Source organism: Carex rostrata, chromosome 7 (assembly GCF_964058835.1).
Source record: "Carex rostrata chromosome 7, lpCarRost1.2, whole genome shotgun sequence".
Classification (NCBI taxonomy): domain Eukaryota; kingdom Viridiplantae; phylum Streptophyta; class Magnoliopsida; order Poales; family Cyperaceae; genus Carex; species Carex rostrata.
This window is the reverse complement of record NC_135924.1, coordinates 1,878,501-1,895,975: the sequence shown is the minus strand read 5'-3', so window position 1 is coordinate 1,895,975 and position 17,475 is coordinate 1,878,501. Positions and strand designations below refer to the sequence as shown.

General features: G+C 38.7%; 2 protein-coding genes across 4 annotated transcripts in view; one reads left to right on the top strand and one right to left on the bottom strand.

Annotated features, from left to right (window-relative positions):
- The window catches only part of LOC144557203 (disease resistance protein RPP13-like), a 187,614-nt gene that overhangs the window by 30,501 nt on the left and 139,638 nt on the right, over positions 1 to 17,475 (top strand). The window lies entirely within an intron of this gene.
- Positions 12,769 to 15,841, bottom strand: LOC144557212 (MAP3K epsilon protein kinase 1-like). Of its 3 annotated transcripts, XM_078305751.1 has the most exons (8): positions 15,488 to 15,841; positions 15,066 to 15,149; positions 14,887 to 14,978; positions 14,654 to 14,737; positions 14,146 to 14,209; positions 13,408 to 13,452; positions 13,248 to 13,311; positions 12,769 to 13,125 (listed from the first exon to the last, which is right to left on the bottom strand). In XM_078305751.1, the coding sequence occupies exons 3-7, from the start codon at positions 14,964 to 14,966 to the stop codon at positions 13,258 to 13,260; spliced, it is 327 nt and encodes a 108-aa protein (XP_078161877.1). In that variant the 5' UTR covers positions 14,967 to 14,978; positions 15,066 to 15,149; positions 15,488 to 15,841; the 3' UTR covers positions 12,769 to 13,125; positions 13,248 to 13,257. The 3 variants fall into 3 exon arrangements, with proteins under 3 accessions (XP_078161877.1, XP_078161878.1, XP_078161876.1); XM_078305752.1 differs by lacking the exon at positions 15,066 to 15,149; XM_078305750.1 differs by lacking the exon at positions 15,488 to 15,841 and having other exon boundaries at positions 15,066 to 15,481.

The window sequence follows — 17,475 nt, the reverse complement described above, 5'->3', positions numbered from 1 at the left end:
AAAGAAGAAAAGAAAACTGAACACTTGGTGTATTTTACAACAGCACCTGAGTTGCAATAAACTTAGCTCATCTATAATTGAAAAAGCAATTGCAAAGGTTTAATTGGTGATAGAACTGTGCAATCAAAATTATCAGCACTTCTTATATCTTGGACATTGAAGCATGGTGAAAATGAGTAGACATTGTATATTCCATGGTTTGGAAACTCGGCCGATTCTGAGTCAACTCGGTATCGGCCGTGTCCGGTCCGAGTTTCACCCAAGTCTCACGCTCATGCGATTTTTTCAGCAAAACTCGGTTGAACAGTGTTTGACTCGACCGAGTCAACCCAAGTCTGTCCGAGTCTAGCCGAGTCAACATTTTTTTCAATTATTTTTAAATGCTTACTCAATAAAATGAGAATAATATCCAATAGATAATGAGTGAAACCAAAAACCACTAGTGAATTACTCTACGTTCCAAATTCTGGTGGTTGATAAGTGCATTGCAAAAATAAAAAAAACTGAAAGGAAAGAAACTGATGGAGCTTTTCACCAATAGATAATTCATTGTATCTGTTGAGATTTATTGTATGTTTTCGGTATTTTGAGTTTTGTAGGGTCCTTTTGGTAAAAAGGATTATAGGAAAGTTTAGGGATTCAAATGAAAGAGGTAACGCTTATATAGGCTTGTATGAGAACAAAGGAAATAATAATTCATCTTTTTCTAGAAATCTACATGGTATCAGAGCCAGGTTCCGATCCTGGGACCTGTGCGTTATGGGCCCACCACGCTTATTGCGCCGCTACAGTAACCGATTTGCTACAGTCCGCGCCGCTACAGTAGCCGGTTGCTACAGTACCGCACCACTCGGTATTCTCTTCTTCTAAAGTCGGCCGGCCACCAAAGGTAGCCTCTTTGTGTTGATTTGGCCGGCGTGAGGGACCTTGTTAGTGTAATAATCTAGAAGTCAATAATACGATAATTTATCATAAAGCTTTGTTCATGAATTGGATGATTAATATCATTTTGTTGCCTTGAGTATTATTGCATTTATGGATCATTTCGAGTTCATGACTGAAATTGTGAAACTCCATAATATAGATGATATATACTCTTAAAAGGTCACTGACCAAGGTAATTAGCAGGAACACTAATTACCGCTGTAAGGTTAGTATGTGGATTAAATGATGGTCAAGTTTTACAGACCATAGACAAGGAGTTGTCATTTTAATCACATAAATATATGTTCCAGGAACATGATATCTGACAGACCCCGAATGAAACATTATACGGAATTGTGTTCGTGTCATTAATGCTTTCATTCAGTGTTAAGTTCTAAAGTATGAGGTATTCATCTTTCCTACTAAGAAATGTATATGTGTGATTGTTATCAAACGCTGTCGGTAAAATGCAGTTATAACGGTAGCTCTTCGGTATACATGGCTTAGCTGAGGTAGTGATGGTTTACCAAAAGTACTATTGTCCCTCGTATCTCTATACGAGCTATAGCATCACTGGGCCCCTTGATAGAGTAAGATTATCTGCTAGCGGTATAATTACAAGAGTAATTATATTTGATAATCTGCTCAAGATCAAGAAAAGATTCAGTTAGCAAGGATGACACACATCTACCTTGAAACTGATCTGATAGCTATGAGACAGAAGAACAGACACAAGTAAATTGTTTACTGGATCGTGATATTGTACAGTACAGCATCATCTGTGTAATTGGATGGTCATGATGTGTTGCCAGATGCCGCTCATGATTATAGAAGTTAAAACAGTTTTAACTCTGTTTACCAACATAACACAGATCCTATTGGGTCACACCATATAAGAGCTACTCGGAGAATCTTACTGATTAATTATAAATTGATTATAATTAATATTAAAATGGTTATAATTAATTATACGTGTTATAATTAAATTATAAATGTTATGTAAAAATAACAAGCAAAAACATTGGTTAATTTATAAACGTGTGTGACACGTTGTATAAAAGTTAACCGGTTAATTTATAAATGTGCAGGACACGTTGTATAAATTACCGAAACAACAAACCGCAAGAAAAATATATATATAATTGTTCAGAATAATTATACGAATATTATTTGTGTTCGGACCGAGGGCATTCGGGTCTTTTCAGATTCGTCCTTATCCGCATGACATGTCATTGATCCTATCCAGATGACATGTCATCAATCCTATCCACAAGGGCAAAATGGTCATTTCACACCTATGCCACCTTGCATGTGTAGAAACATGGAGAAGAGTGTGGAAAGGTGTGGAAGGGGTATTTTGGTCATTTCACATATAAAAGGATGAGGTGTCAATGGCATACCTTGTAAATAGGCCGAACTTGGAGGGCATTTTGGTCTTTTGCAACCGACCCTAAACACTATAAATAGGGGTGGAGAGGTAGAGATAAAATAACTAATTCATTCGTACCGGTTTCGTGTCGAAACGGATCGGTATTTTCTCTCTTTCTCGGTTTCTCTCCCAAATAGTGTTTCGATTGTGAAAAGAAAGTTATACGTACTTGACGTATAATCTTGCGGGTTGTTGTGGAGTATATTTACGGGATTGATGAATAGTGTTTTATCGAATTTAGCGGTATGTCAGTTTTGCATATTGATGAAACTGAGCAACCGAAAATTCGTGTTTACGGGTTTTCGTCTTTTTCCCCGTGAATACTGTTTTTGCAGAATTCCGCGGTTTACGGTATTTCTGGCAGAAGAAACAAACCGCTCTCCGGTTAGTCCTGGTGGATAACCGATAGAGGTATCACACGTGTGATACTCCGAGTCGATTCCTTCCCCGGTGAGGCTCTACTCGCTCGGTCTGCATTCCAACTGTGATTTGGAAACAAGGTATAAATATGTTATATTAATCTATTTAATTGGTAAGTAGATTAAAGTTTTAGAAATCAATCATGGAGTAGATCTGTAAAAGGATTAAATTAGGTTTTGATGCCAAAGGAATACTGAAGGTGGACCGCCTTGGAAGGTTTCCTGACATACCCCTTTTAATCCTGAGCTTAAGTTGGCCGTAGAAATTTTTGTTCTACGGTCATTCCGCAACTTAAGCCTAAACGGGTTTTTGGTTATAGCACCGTAAAACCCCAACAGACCTCTACCCCCACGATACCCGAGACGCGGGTTTGGATCGAGGTTTGATTGGGTTTTGAACTCGAATCTTGATGAGATAGATCAAGATCGGATCAAGAAGAAGAAGAAAGGGGGAGATGATGTGGATCTCGTCTTGAGGGATCAAGATCGGGTCAAGAAAGAAAAGAAGAAAGGGGGAGATGATATGGATCTCGATCTTAACAGTGTAAGATCAGGTCTATGAGAGTAATAGAAGGGATTCGGACTTAGATTAATACGTGAGGCGTAGATCTGCGTTCGATCAATGTCAAAGGAGGAGAGCCGGATTAGGCCACAGGCTAGGGCAGCAGGACTTCCAGGAGTGAAGTCAGCACTAGCGGTCTCCAACTCAGGTCACACAGGTAACACAGGGTTCAGAGGTGAGCCTCGACGGTGTTACAGATGCGGTGAGATTAGTGTATTTATACTCGGGTGGGTACGGGTACCCTGGTATACCCGTCTCGGGTACGGGTACATCTCGGGTACGGGTATACTCGGGTACAAGGGTATTCGGGTACGGGTATGGCGGGTATAATTTTCAAAACCCATACCCTACCCGTCCTATACCCTTACCCGTGTACCCTTGACGGGTAAGGCGGGTACGGGTACGGGTATTTTTTTATTTTTTTTTTGCTGTTTTTTTTTTTTGTTTTTTTGTTGGTTTTTTTCTGGTTTTTTCCTATTTTTTCTGGTTTTTTTTGTTGGTTTGGGGGGAAAAAATCAGAATTTTTGAATTTTGAAATGGATGAACAGTAACTCGGGTATACGGGTAGTCGGGTAGTCGGGTACGGGTTTAATCGGGTACGGGTAAACTCGGGTAGGGTATGGTCGGGTATTGGTCCAAAATAACGGGTCCGGTCCGATTTTTGCCCATACCCGCGTACCCGACCCATACCCGAGCTCGGGCACGAGTACCCCGGGCGGCGGGTACGGGCAGGTATACCCGACCCGAGTTTTTGCCAAACTCTAGGTGAGATAGGTCACATGAGACAGACTTGTCCTAAGTCACCTAAGAAGCGAGATGCAGGTGAAAGGGGGCAGTCTGGAGGTCGTGGTTATGGCCGGGGTGGTAGGAGAGGTGGAAAAGGAGACTACCGGGCAAATCTGATGGTAGCAGAGGGCAAGAGTGAGGAGATACTGAAGAGGAAGCAGAAAACAACAGGTAATGGGAAGAGTGTAGTAGAGGACGCATCTACCTCATCTTCACCCAGGGGTAACTTTGCTTGTTTTGCTCAATCAGCCACAGGTGTTTGTGATACACTTGCTATTGCCTCCATACCCACCACTAGATCACTAGATTGGATAGTCGACTCTGGTGCGACTCGTCATGTGACTGGTGCTGCTAGAGAGTTTTCTTCCTATACCCACCTAGCAGTCCCAGATAGCGTTCAGACAGCCGATGGTACGGCCCAGCCCGTGGTTGATAAAGGTACCGTGATATGTACCGATTCAGTGACTCTGACCAATGTGTTGCATGCTCCTTTCTTTCCAGTAAACCTGGTGTCCATTAGTGCTATTATTCGTGAGCATAAATGCATTGTGACATTTGATATTCCGAGGATGGTCCTTCAGGAGAAGGAGACAGGTCAGATACTTAGGACTGGCACATGGCGTGATGGGTTGTGGTACGTGGATAGAAAAGGGATGGACACAGCGCTGGCATCTGTGGTCGATAGAGTGGGGGCAGGAGGATCTGGGGTGAGTGTGGAGGATGAGTTGCTTCTGATTCATCAGCGGATGGGGCACTCTTCCTTCAACCTACTGGAACGTTTGTATCCATCAAAGTATGAGAAAGCTAACAAACAGAAACTTGTGTGTGATGGATGTGAGTTTGGGAAGCACACAAGGAGTTCGTATGCAAGCTCAGGAAGTAGGAGTTCTCATGCCTTTGATATGGTACAACTTCGATAAATGGGTATAGATTTTTTGTGACTTTCATCGATTGTTATTCTCGTGTCACATGGCTGTACTTGATGAAAAACAAGAATGATGTACTTGCTTGCTTCAAGGATTTCCATAAGGCGGCTCAGACTCAGTTCGGTGCTGTGGTGAAGGCACTGAGATCCGATAATGGGACCGAATATACAAACAAGACATTCGAGGAGTATTTGTCAGTTCATGGGATACATCATCAGACCACGTGCCCTTACACACCAGCACAAAATGGAGTGGCAGAGAGGAAAAATAGACACTTGTTGGAGGTAGCCCGGTGCATGATGATCTCCATGAATGTTCCGAAACATTTGTGGGGACAAGCAGTCCTGACAGCCGCACAATTGATCAACAGAATGCCATCTAGAGTGTTGGAGTGGCAGACTCCATGGGTGATGTTGAAAGGAGATAATGAGGGCATTCTTCGTCCAAAAGTATTTGGCTGTGTGTGCTTTGTGAAAGACAACAGATCAACAGTGGGAAAGTTGGATCCCAGAGCGGTGAAATGCATCTTTGTGGGTTACTCTGGTATTCAAAAGGGTTATGTGTGCTGGAGCCCGGTAGAGAGGATTGTTTGTGAGTATGGATGTTACATTCCGCGAGCTCGAGACTTACTACTCCTCAGATACTACATCACCCTTTGGAGACTCGCTCGATACAGGAGGTATGAGGCGAGAGGGGGAGAGTAGTAGTGATGGTGAGAAGAGGATGGTGAGTGTGGGTGGTATTCCTTGCCCACTAGTGGATTCAGCTAGGGTTGAGCCGGAAAATGAGGATTCGACTGTAGTTGAGCCGCAAAGGGAGGATTCAGCCAGGGTTGAGACGCAAAGAGAGGATTCGGTTGTAGTTGAGCCGGAAGTTGAGAGAAATAGGCGCGAAGGTGGTAGCACTTAGGCTCAGGGGGAGTCGAGATACCGTGAGGTGTATGTGAGGAGAAATAAGCAGAGTGAGGGAGTTGTGCCTACAGTGCCACCTGTGCCAAGTTCCTTGTCACTTCGACTCCTGCGGCACTTACACCATCCACCTGAGATTCAGAGTACTCATGTAATATAATTCCTCTTGATTCTCCTCTCACTCCCATGTCATTAAGACGGACCTCTCGGTCGAATGCGGGACATCCTCCTGATCGCTATGGTTTTCCACATGACATTACCCAGTTTGTCTTTTACTCTAGCATATCACCAGCACATGGAGCATTCATTGCATCGTTGGACTCTGTTATTTTACCCAAGTGTTGGCAAGTTGCTAAGGAGGATCCAAAGTGGAAAGCAGCCATGCTAGAAGAGCTCGAGGCTCTCGCTAAGAACAAAACCTGGAAGTTTATGCCACTACCACCAGACAAGAAGGCGGTTGGATGCAAGTGGGTCTTTACTGTGAAGCAAAGCCCAGAGGGTCGGGTTGAGCGTTACAAGGCCCGATTGGTGGCGAAGGGGTACAGTCAGACTTATGGTATCGATTATGATGAGACCTTTGCACCCGTGGCGAAGATGAGCACAATACGGACACTTGTTTCCTTAGCAGCGAATGGGGGGTGGAAGTTGCACCAGCTCGATGTGAAGAATGCCTTCCTTCATGGTGATTTGTTGGAGGAGGTGTACATGGAGGTCCCACCGGGTTTTGGCACAAAACAAACGGAGGGTAAAGTGTGCAGGCTCAAGAAATCTCTTTATGGGCTGAAGCAGTCCCCTCGGGCCTGGTTTGATAGGTTCAGGGTGGCTATGGTAGGCATGAGTTATCAGCAGATCAATGCCGACCACACGGTGTTCTTTCGACAACATGGTGGTCGCATTACTATGCTGGCTGTGTATGTCAACGATATGATCATTACCGGGGATGATGAGGGGGAGATTGCATAATTGAAAGCAAAATTGGGGAAGGAATTCGAGGTAAAAGATCTGGGACAACTTAGGTACTTCCTTGGGATTGAGGTGGCTCGCGGAGCAGAGGGGATTGTTCTATCTCAAAGGAAGTATGTCCTGGACTTGCTCAGTGAGACAGGCATGTTAGGGTGCAGGCCTGCAGTTTCTCCAATTGATGTGAAGGCCAAGATGAGTGCAGAGGCAGGAGAACAGGTTGATCGTGAGAGGTACCAGAGACTGGTAGGCAGATTGATCTATTTGGGTCACACTCGTCCTGATATCTCATTTGTAGTAAGCGCGGTGAGCCGCTACATGCATGACCCTAGGAAGGGCCATATGGACGCAGTGTATCATATCCTAAGGTACCTGAAGAGTGCACCGGGGAAGGGCTTGATATTCAGGCAGAATAGGCACATGAACATTGAAGGCTATTGTGACTCTCACTGGGCTTGTTGCCAAGATGACAGGAGGTCCACATCTGACTACTGCATGTTTGTAGGGGGCAACCTGGTCTCCTAGAGGAGCAAGAAGCAGCCGGTTGTTGCGAGATCAACGGCTGAAGCTGAGTACAGGGCTATGGCATTGGGAGTTGCCGAGATGTTGTGGCTGAAGAGGTTACTGGAAGATCTCAAGGTGAATCACGGAGCCAAAATGAAGTTGTGGTGTGATAGCAAATCAGCGATCAGCATTGCCAACAATCCTGTGCAGCATGACAGAACCAAACATGTAGAAATCGATAGGTTCTTCATAAAGGAAAAGCTGAAAAGTGGACTATTGGAGCTGAGCCATGTAGCCACGAGAGATCAAGTACCTGACTGCCTCACCAAATGACTTAGCTCAATAGATCTAGCTAGGTTATGTGACAAGATGGGCTTGATGGTTATCTTTTGCCCATCTTGAGGGGGAGTGTTGAGATTTATTGTATGTTTTCGGTATTTTGGGTTTTGTAGGGCCCTTTTGGTAAAAAGGATTATAGGAAAGTTTAGGGATTCAAATGAAAGAGGTAACGCCTATATAGGCTTGTATGAGAACAAAGGAAATAATAATTCATCTTTTTCTAGAAATCTACAGTATCTATTTATAATCATGAACTGACTGCACAAACAAAAAAAATGCATAAACAATAAAATATTACATAATTGATAACAAAGTTAATATGTTTAAATACACCTAACTATGTTTAAAAAGTGTGTTTTATTTGTAATGTTTGTATTACATTATGTAATTAGTGAATATTTTGTCTTAACATAATTTTTTTACACATTATTTTTCTACCAATTTTTTCTAACTTTTTGTCTACAAAACAAGCTTCTGCCAAAAAAATCCTAGTTACCGATCTGATTCTTCCAATTCCAGCCGATTCATCCGATTCCGAGTTTCAGAACCATGGTATATTCTACGTGAAATGTGATTTGTAAAAGGCGTGAAGCTAATATCACAGCCTATGCACTTGATTGTGGAAGAAAGTTGAAATTGAGTAACCGCAAGGGTCCGGTGATAGAACTATATTGATTTGTGAAAGGTGTGAAATTTGGCTGCACCTCACTTTTATTGACTAAAGTCGGTGAAGAAGTAAGTTTGTTAATGTCATAAACGAAGTTGAAAACTTGAAATTGAGAAAGAAAAGGGCATATATGCAAATGTCACAAAAATCAAAAGGATTTCAAAGAAAATCATGTTGTGGACGCTCTCAATTGATAGTCAATTGTTGTACAAAGCTTCAACCCAACCAAATTAGCTTTAATTGCATATAGAATTACCATAAAAGCCAATTCCACATAATACCAGAAGGCTAAAGACAGCCAAAAAACACTAGGCTTTACACAATGTACAAACTTGAACTCTACATGGACTCATGTAACAAAAGTAGAATGTAACTATGTATTCTAAGCATGGGCAAAGTATTCTCTGAGCAAAAAGCTGCTTAAAATTTAGGTATTAAATAAATAAATCTAGCAACATTTATCTGTAAAAAAAATATCAATGTGGAATTCGAAGATGTGCACCAACTCACTGATGGCCAGGTTAAACATTCTTCCGAGGTGTTCTATGCTGGTTCATTAAAAAAACAAAGGGCATATATACATTGCATTTGATATAAAAGCTATGTCTATGGAGTCTATGTTTATCAGCACTTCTTTTAATTCATCATATCAAATGCAATGCATATATGCTGTTTAATGAGAGGAGAGAAATCGGAGAGAGCATTCGTATATTGGACTGAGCAGTAGGTCCCACGTGTCAATGGTACTTTCATCTAGCCATCCAAAATTAACTACTATCTATAGATTACAAGTTTGAAATTAAAGATAAAAAAATACTCCTATAATTAATCCCCATGGAACTGAGAAGAAAGGTGGAATTCCACATCTAAGCTAGACTATTGAAAAGGCTTGTGCACTTAAGTCTCACCTCCAGAAGGGGATACGCAGAGGGAGGGGAAGGAAGAATCACTGTGCGGGGGTGAGTCTCACCTCAGACCGTCCCTTCCTGATAATTCATCCGAAAAAGCAATTATACAATTGTCTCGACAAAGAAAGAATCATCAAAATGCCCGCTTTCCTTTTTTCGAGAAGAACTTAGATTTTTTTTTTCCTTAAGTCGTAGGCAGCTTGCTATAGTTGCTACGGTAAACTGGAGCTTTTTTTTTGAGGAAAAATAGGGGTCATGTCCGTATTTGATTGATAATCGCGGTTACAAAGTGTTGTAAATGCATACGGGAAAAAGTAAACAGAATGTGCTCAAACAAACTTGAGCTGAAGTAAAGAAGAAAAGAAAGTATGAAATGAGACTACCTAATCAAAAAAAAAGGAAAAAAAGAAGTAAAACGGAGTTAGGTCCATACAATTAAGTTCTTTTCTTTTTTCTCAAGCTAGCAAAGAACAGAACCTTTATGAAAAAAAGAACAGAAGAAAGGGTAGCAGAAAGTCTCACTTTTTTTTATAGGAAACAAGAATCTAATAGAGGATAGTAGCATGCTAGGAGGACGGTTGATTGAAAGTGAAAGTCGCCAAAAAGTGGCAGAATGCTCTCGAAACCAATTCAATTGAGTGGGACAGAGTAGAGTGGAATTTCGTCTCTAGCATGTTGGTTTGCTTCTTCTAGCATTTAGTATAATAATAAGTTGCATTAGCCATTTGAAAATGCTTTTTTTCTTGATGTCTGGAAAACTAGTTTGTTTTTTACAAAGCCAGTGAAGGTTTAGTTTGATTCTTTTCCAAAAACACATAAGAGGATAGGTTTTTTTTTTTTCTGGGGATATATTGACTCCTTAATTTACTCCCACTTATTTGACAACCGTCCTTTCTTTTGGTCCATCGGGAACGAATGAACAGGCCTATCACACCCCAACTCGAGGCAAGCAACTGGTTCGGCTTTTAATATCCATTTTGTGAATTGAATTAAAAAAAAGGAGGAACTAACTACTTTTCTCCATTGCATCTTCTTTTTATGGAGGACCAAACCAAATAAATATGTATTTTTGGTTGCATTTTTTTTAAGAATAGGCCAACCACTGGAATCCTACATAATCTCAAGAGGGTCATAGCTTATTCAACTTGTAGTTTGGTGGTATTGTCCGAGCTGATTGTAGCGGATGTAGACTAGTCTTGTATTTTTTGAAAGAAAAAGACAGCTTATATAGAAATATGTCCCACTTCATTCACCCACGACTAAACACCATTGAGATATTTTTCCTTAGCTAATTAAACAATTTGTTGGTTACAGCACAAGAGTGGAACAATTCATAACTGAAGTCAGAGCTAAGATAAATATTTAACCGAAAATAAGTAGTGAATAAGAAAGTCCCTAAAATGTTTGGCCCAGTTCTTTTGAATTGTAATGACCAGTCCCACCGGCAGATTTTTCTTTCTCCTCTCCTTCATTCTATTATGAAATAGAACCATTGCAGATCTAGAAAAAAGTGAAATACTCAGAATTGGCCAAAACACGGAAGAAATCAGCTCAGAAGTGAAGAATTGGACTAACTCGGACCAAAAATAAATTAACTCGGCAGAGACAACCCAGTTCAACCAATTTTCTAAATTGATGGAAAAAACGCTCGGGTGTGGAACTCAGATAAATATCGGCTCAGACCTGACCGATACCAGTTTAACTCAAGCCAATTTTCCAAGTTGTACTTCTCTCTCCGACTATCAAACTACCACTAAAATCATAGTAAATTCGTCCTGAATATTAAACCGATTTAACTATTATAATAAAAATTATAAATTGATAGTAATTATTGTAACAGTACTCGTAATATATTAATGGAAGTAATTATACAATGATACGATTCAGAATAGAGAATATTATAATGAAACACGGAAGAAATATTGAAGATTACAAAACAAAACAAAACAAAAATCATTACCTTGCAGAAGATTAGCTAGCTAGTTCGCGCCTCTTATATTCAAGAATCTCCAAGTTGCTCCGCTAGCATTCCTTGAAATTCTTTTCGTTGTTCTAATTTCTGTAATTCTGAAATTCATTAGGGTAAAAATTAAAAGGAAATTTTTTTCTATCAAATTACCAAATTTAGAAATGAGAGGGAGAAGAGGGAGAGAAAAAAATAGATCTTGCTCCAATTCAAAGAAAACAAAAGAAAAAAATTAGACAGAAAGAGACCTTGTTTAAGACTCAAGAGAGAAGCATCAACGACGAAGAAGCAATCAGCACTCCGCCAAAGTTTCAAAAGGATTGAAAAAAAGAGAGCAAATCCAAGGTAGACTAGAGTCGAGAGAGATCGAAGTGCTAACTTTACTGTAAACAGTGGACACCAGACAGACAGACAAAATTTACTGCTAACTTGGCGAATATCAAATAGTAGCTAGCTGTCATTGACCTATTGACTGATTGACGACTCAATTATCAAAAGTAGCGAGCTATCACCCGATTTTTTTATTAGAGAAAATTTTATGTATACTGTTTAGCTGTTACTGTGTCTATGGAAAAAAAAAATTGAGAGTGAATTTTTTTTTTTCAGCCGCACAATGTTTTGGTCATTCAAATTGAATCCAAATCCAAGCTTATTTATGTTTCCGCCTGGTAGTTCAACAAATCCTTCAAGTTCAACTATGTTACTCGGATACTTTAATATAGACTCCATGTCTATATCGGACACGTATCGAATACCGATACTTCTTGGATATAGCACCAATACATATCGAATATGCTAGCTGACGTATCGACTTACATGATGTATCTTTATTTTCTTAATACGGTCACTACTAGAATTCTGATTTTTAGCATGGGTAAAATTTGACTTGTTGTATCAGCTTACCCATGCTATAACCCCCAAAATTGTCAGTTGCATGGGTTATCCATGCAACAAGCCTCAAAAAATATCGTTGCAACAGCCCCCGTTGCAACTACTCAATTTCCGACTTGTTGCATGGGTTACCCATGCAATAACTTATAGAATACTTGTTGCAACGGTGTTTCCATGCAATAAGTACCCATGCAACAAATTCCATGCAGAAAGTAGTTTCAACGATATAGCATTTAGTAGTTACATGGATAAAATGTGTGAGTCCCATTAAGTAGTTGCATGGGTAAATAACATGGGTCCCACATAGTTAGTTGCATGGATAATTAATCTATTAGTTGCATGGATAAAGAAGGTGAGCCCCATCAAGTTATTTGCAAGAATATTGTCTGGGTCCCATATTTGTATAGGTTTCTTGATGCAAAAAATTATTATTCCAAAAAAATAAAATTCAAGCCCAATTCTATAATTCACCCCATATCAATTTGGTACCTGTACCGATTTGGTACCAATTCAGTGGCAACCAAGAAATCTTTTACATTACACATTGAAACATAATAAGAACAACAACACAATAAAACATGGAGAGCCACATTTTAATTATCGTTAATCATTATAGTAAATTCTAGTTTTTTTTTGTAACATCAGACAAAAAAATTGCAACCACAATACTATAAATAATTTGTTTCTATAACCAATATATACACACAACCCATCACAAAAAATCTACAAAAAGAGACATTTTTTTAGCTGCAAAATACGTTTTTTGTGATAAAGGATGACAAAACCCCCACACTAGAAGGGCTAGTTCTTCTGGTTTTCTTCCCCGAATCATTGGTTCATTGCGGCTTGATATGTTGCCACCTCTTATTCAGATTGCACATTGAATGCTTGAAAAGTGCCTCTCTCATTTGATTCTATAAAATCAGCACCTAGACCCTACATACATATATCACATTAGCATATTATGAAAGTTAGTATTGATAATACCTTGTACCAAGTCTGGAAAAACATTAAAATGAAGCAGCATAGAATGGAAGGTTGATTATCCAGTAAATTACCATAATAACACTAGAATGGTATGGCACTGAACCATGCTGCCCACTTTAGGTTCACATCATAAACCTATTACAAAAAATTAATACAAAATCACAAAATTATAAAAATAAATACACGAGTTATTTCATTTTGAGAGCGATAAATGAACATTTTAATTCTCACAGTTTTGAAGTACACATGCATCCATGAAAGAAGCACAAAGTAACCCTGTAAGATAAAACATGGTAACAATTAGTTTTCAGATCACAAACAATTTCATGCAATGAGACATAAGCCTTATAAATCAATAGAATCAAGAATGAGAAAAATTTGCACAAAATGGATGACTATTGTATTGGGTCAAGGAAGAGGAATGAAACTCAGTTGCAATTTTTGTACTTACTAGCGGCCTTTCGCAGCCACAGCTTCTTGATAAACATCAGTAACAAACATGATTTCAGCAACCAATCGAAAACCAAAAAAGATAACCAATCCAAATGACAAATTAACTCGATTTAGAGGACTATGTTTTATATCCACTAGCAAATGATCATAGAGGACTATGCTTTATATCTTGTAAAGTACTTACTTGAGATCAATTCCTTTGCGGAATATGCGAATAGAAGGGTAGCTTTATAATTACCTCCAGTATAAATCAGTTTCAACGGTACACCACAAAAATCTATTTAACTAGGCTTCAATTTTATATCAGAACATCAATACACCACAAAAATCTATTAATATATAATCCAACAACCCACACAATATAACATGATATTCTGAACTACAGGTCTGAAAACTCATTGTTAGAGACATCAACTTGGTGAGGGTGTTGCTCACCAGTAGGTTGTTCTAGAATGTTAGCCACACATGCTGGTCACCAAAATAAATATTGTACTTACCAAGAAAATGGAAATGTACCTTAGGAGGAGAATCGTTTTCTACTTGGAACTTCCTTAACAGTACCTCTTTTTTTGTCTTTTCTCTATGTATGAAAGGGAAGTACGTATTATTTTCAAGTGCATGATAAAGTGCTAGTATCTGATATCTGCTAAATGCTAAGTAAATTGGAATATTGTTTATCCCTTTATTACATGGTCAACTGCTACGTAATGAGAAATTAAACCTAACTCATAAAAAACAGTTTTTTATCACAAGATACTCAATGTTAATATCAACCAATTCAAGGCTCGATTCCACAGTTCAATTCACAAGCATGAGTCATCCAACAATCACAATTTTTCCCCTACTGACTCTTTTATTACTAAAATCCAAGCCATAAGTACCAAATTGGTACGAATGGATTATAACATAACCAAGTATTTCTTACGCACCGTGATAAGTTTGAAAACAAAATTATGGAAATTAACAAAATAGCTGAAATAGAGAGACTAAAGGAGCATATAAAATAGATAGGCTCAAAGCAAACCTGTACTTGGCATAGTCAGGTTCAAGTAAGTTAACCAAAGTAGGTATCCCTTTGCATGCTATGAACATTTGCAACGTATGTGTGCTGTAAAAAGAAAATATTCAACAAAAATAATAAAGTTATAACTCTTGATAAATGTATACAATGAAACCAAAATGTACAGAAAGCAATGCCTCCAAATTAAAAAGTCAGAGCAAGATTCTTTTACAAAATCAAATACAAATGAAGAAAACCTTGATTGACAAAGCTGCTGAAAAAAGAAAGCCGCTAGCATTCGAACCTCTCTAGGCTCTTTAGGTGTTGCCAGATTCATAACTACTGGAATCTACAATTGACAAAATGAGGGCACTTAATTACCGCAGCTTAAACCTCCATTGAGATGATAAATTGAAATATAGAACATATATCTTACAAGACCAACGAGGCAGGCATTCTCTTGGAAAGTGATATTATCTTTGATTAAGTGGTTGATAATTTGGAGTGCCGGGATAGTAATCTCAATGGAAATTGTAAAAAAAAAAGGATATCAGTGCCAGTGATCATCGCTTATTGAAAGTTGGCTGAATTTATTGAATTTTTAAATTGGAACATATTGTTATTTTTAGCAATAAAAGGATATCGCAAATTTTTTATGTTAATGTTTGCAAATTGTCCCTCTGATTATTTAGCGAAAATTATGAGTGGAGCATACTAGCCTTGTGTCAAGTTTTAACACCAAATCCAAGACATAACTATTATTCTAAGTCGAATTGAAAAAAAAAACAACTAATTTTAGAACTAAAAAACTAAAGAGCCTAAAAGCTACCACCACACCAGATGATAGCAGTGCCTTACCCGGAGAAAGGACGAGCGCCAATCGAAGACAGGCCGAGCTCCGAGCAGAGATAGACAACGGACAGAGGCCGAGCGCCCTATCGTGTCCAGACTTCAGAGAGAGACAACGGTTCTGATCGGGTTGTGAGTTAATTTTACCGAAAAGGGAAGGGAAAGAGGGGCGGGGAAAAGCCAAATTAAACCTAGGCGAAAATTTGGTGAAATTTCGGTGAAATTTTGGGAGGGAGCTGATGGAGGGAACTGACTGAAAATTTTAGGGTTTTAACTTTGACATCGTGCTCGTCGTGCTCGGTTAGAGAGTGGTGATAGAGTACAGACTACAGAGATGAGAGATTTTGGACTGGGTTACACAAAAAAACGCTACCCACAAGCCACAGAGAAGAAAACCATTATGCACGAATTTTAAAAGATCTTGTGCATCACTTAGGACCAGATCTAAACATAAATATTATGTTACTTTAGAGAATAAGGACTCTCTACCCATAACCTATTAAATAAAGCCATCAGGACCGTTCTTCACTTATCAAACGATCTGAAAGCTTAATACTTATAAATCACCTAATACATGTACAATAATACATATGAAAAATATTTCAATTTTATTTTTTTATATTTCTTACATCTTATATGGTCAAATAATACTTATACATATCATTTTTATAAACTTTCATCATTCTATGCACCTTCAAATTTAGAAAAAAAATTTGGACCGTTCATTTTCAAGCAACCGATCGACGATCGATCTGAAATAAAATGATTCCAAATTTGTTTTTAAATGATCAAGGAAAACCATTGAACATAACCAACATAAAATTTTGAAGTTTGTTGTGTCCGAACTTCGATCCAATATAAAGTATTTATAGCCCTTCGATGTGTCTATATTCCGTCAACTCGATGGATAAGTAAATAAAAGTATTTTTTCGTCAAAATTTGCTGCAAGAGAATAAATACAATTTTCTTTAATTTCAACGGTTCTGATCGACTAACAGACGATATATTTTTGCGCGTCTTCACTAACTCATAAGACAAGAGTTTATGTCTTATGAAACATATATTCTTGCTTTGTAAGTTAATAAAGGCGCCCATAAACACGTCGTCTGTTGGTCGATCAGAACCGTTGAAATTAAAGATCACTGCATATATACTCCTGCAGCAAAATTTTATAAAATTTTATTTTTATTTGCCTATCCATCAAGTCGACGGAATATCAAAACATCAAAGAGTTATAAATATTTCTAAATCTGAACCGTTCGATTAAAAATGTGCTATCCTGGATAACCAATGGAAGTCTCTATTTAACAATACTAGTTATATTTTTTATAAAAATATATTTATTGACAGATGGGTCCTGATTTTCAGCCTAAGAGAACTCTTTAGACTTCTTCACTACTGTACTTAGACTTTTTCATTTCTCCCTCCTAAGTTTTCATTCCAGCGCCTTTTCTCCATTTCTACCATCTCTGACAATCATGTCCCACCCTCCAAACTTTCCATTTCAGCGCCATTTTTCTCTTCTCTGACAATAGACGTCCCACTGTTCAACAAAAGACGTCCCACTTTTAATTGCTCCCTCTCTCAATCTGACAATAGACGTACCAAGCCCTCCCCGCCCCCCTCTCTCTTCCTTGCTCCATTTTCTTTAATTCCTCGCACTTTCTCCACATCACGTCCCTCCGCCTCTCCTAGTGTTACAATTATACGCTTCCAAGGTCCTAAGAAAGGGTAACTATGCTTATAAAGGTGCTTTTTTTTTTTCAAATTGTAACATTTTTTTTAATTTAAAGTTCAATTCGAGTGTCACAATCTTCAAATTTTCAATTATTTCAGGTGGAGAATTTATCTCAAGAGAGGACGTGACGAGGTTGTCCCTGCAGAGGGACGAGATGGTGCAGAGGCTTGACATAATACTATAATAGTCCAGTTAAGTCTAGTTTCTCTCATCATAATAGTTTAGTTAAGTCCAATTTAATCAAATTGAGCCTTAATTT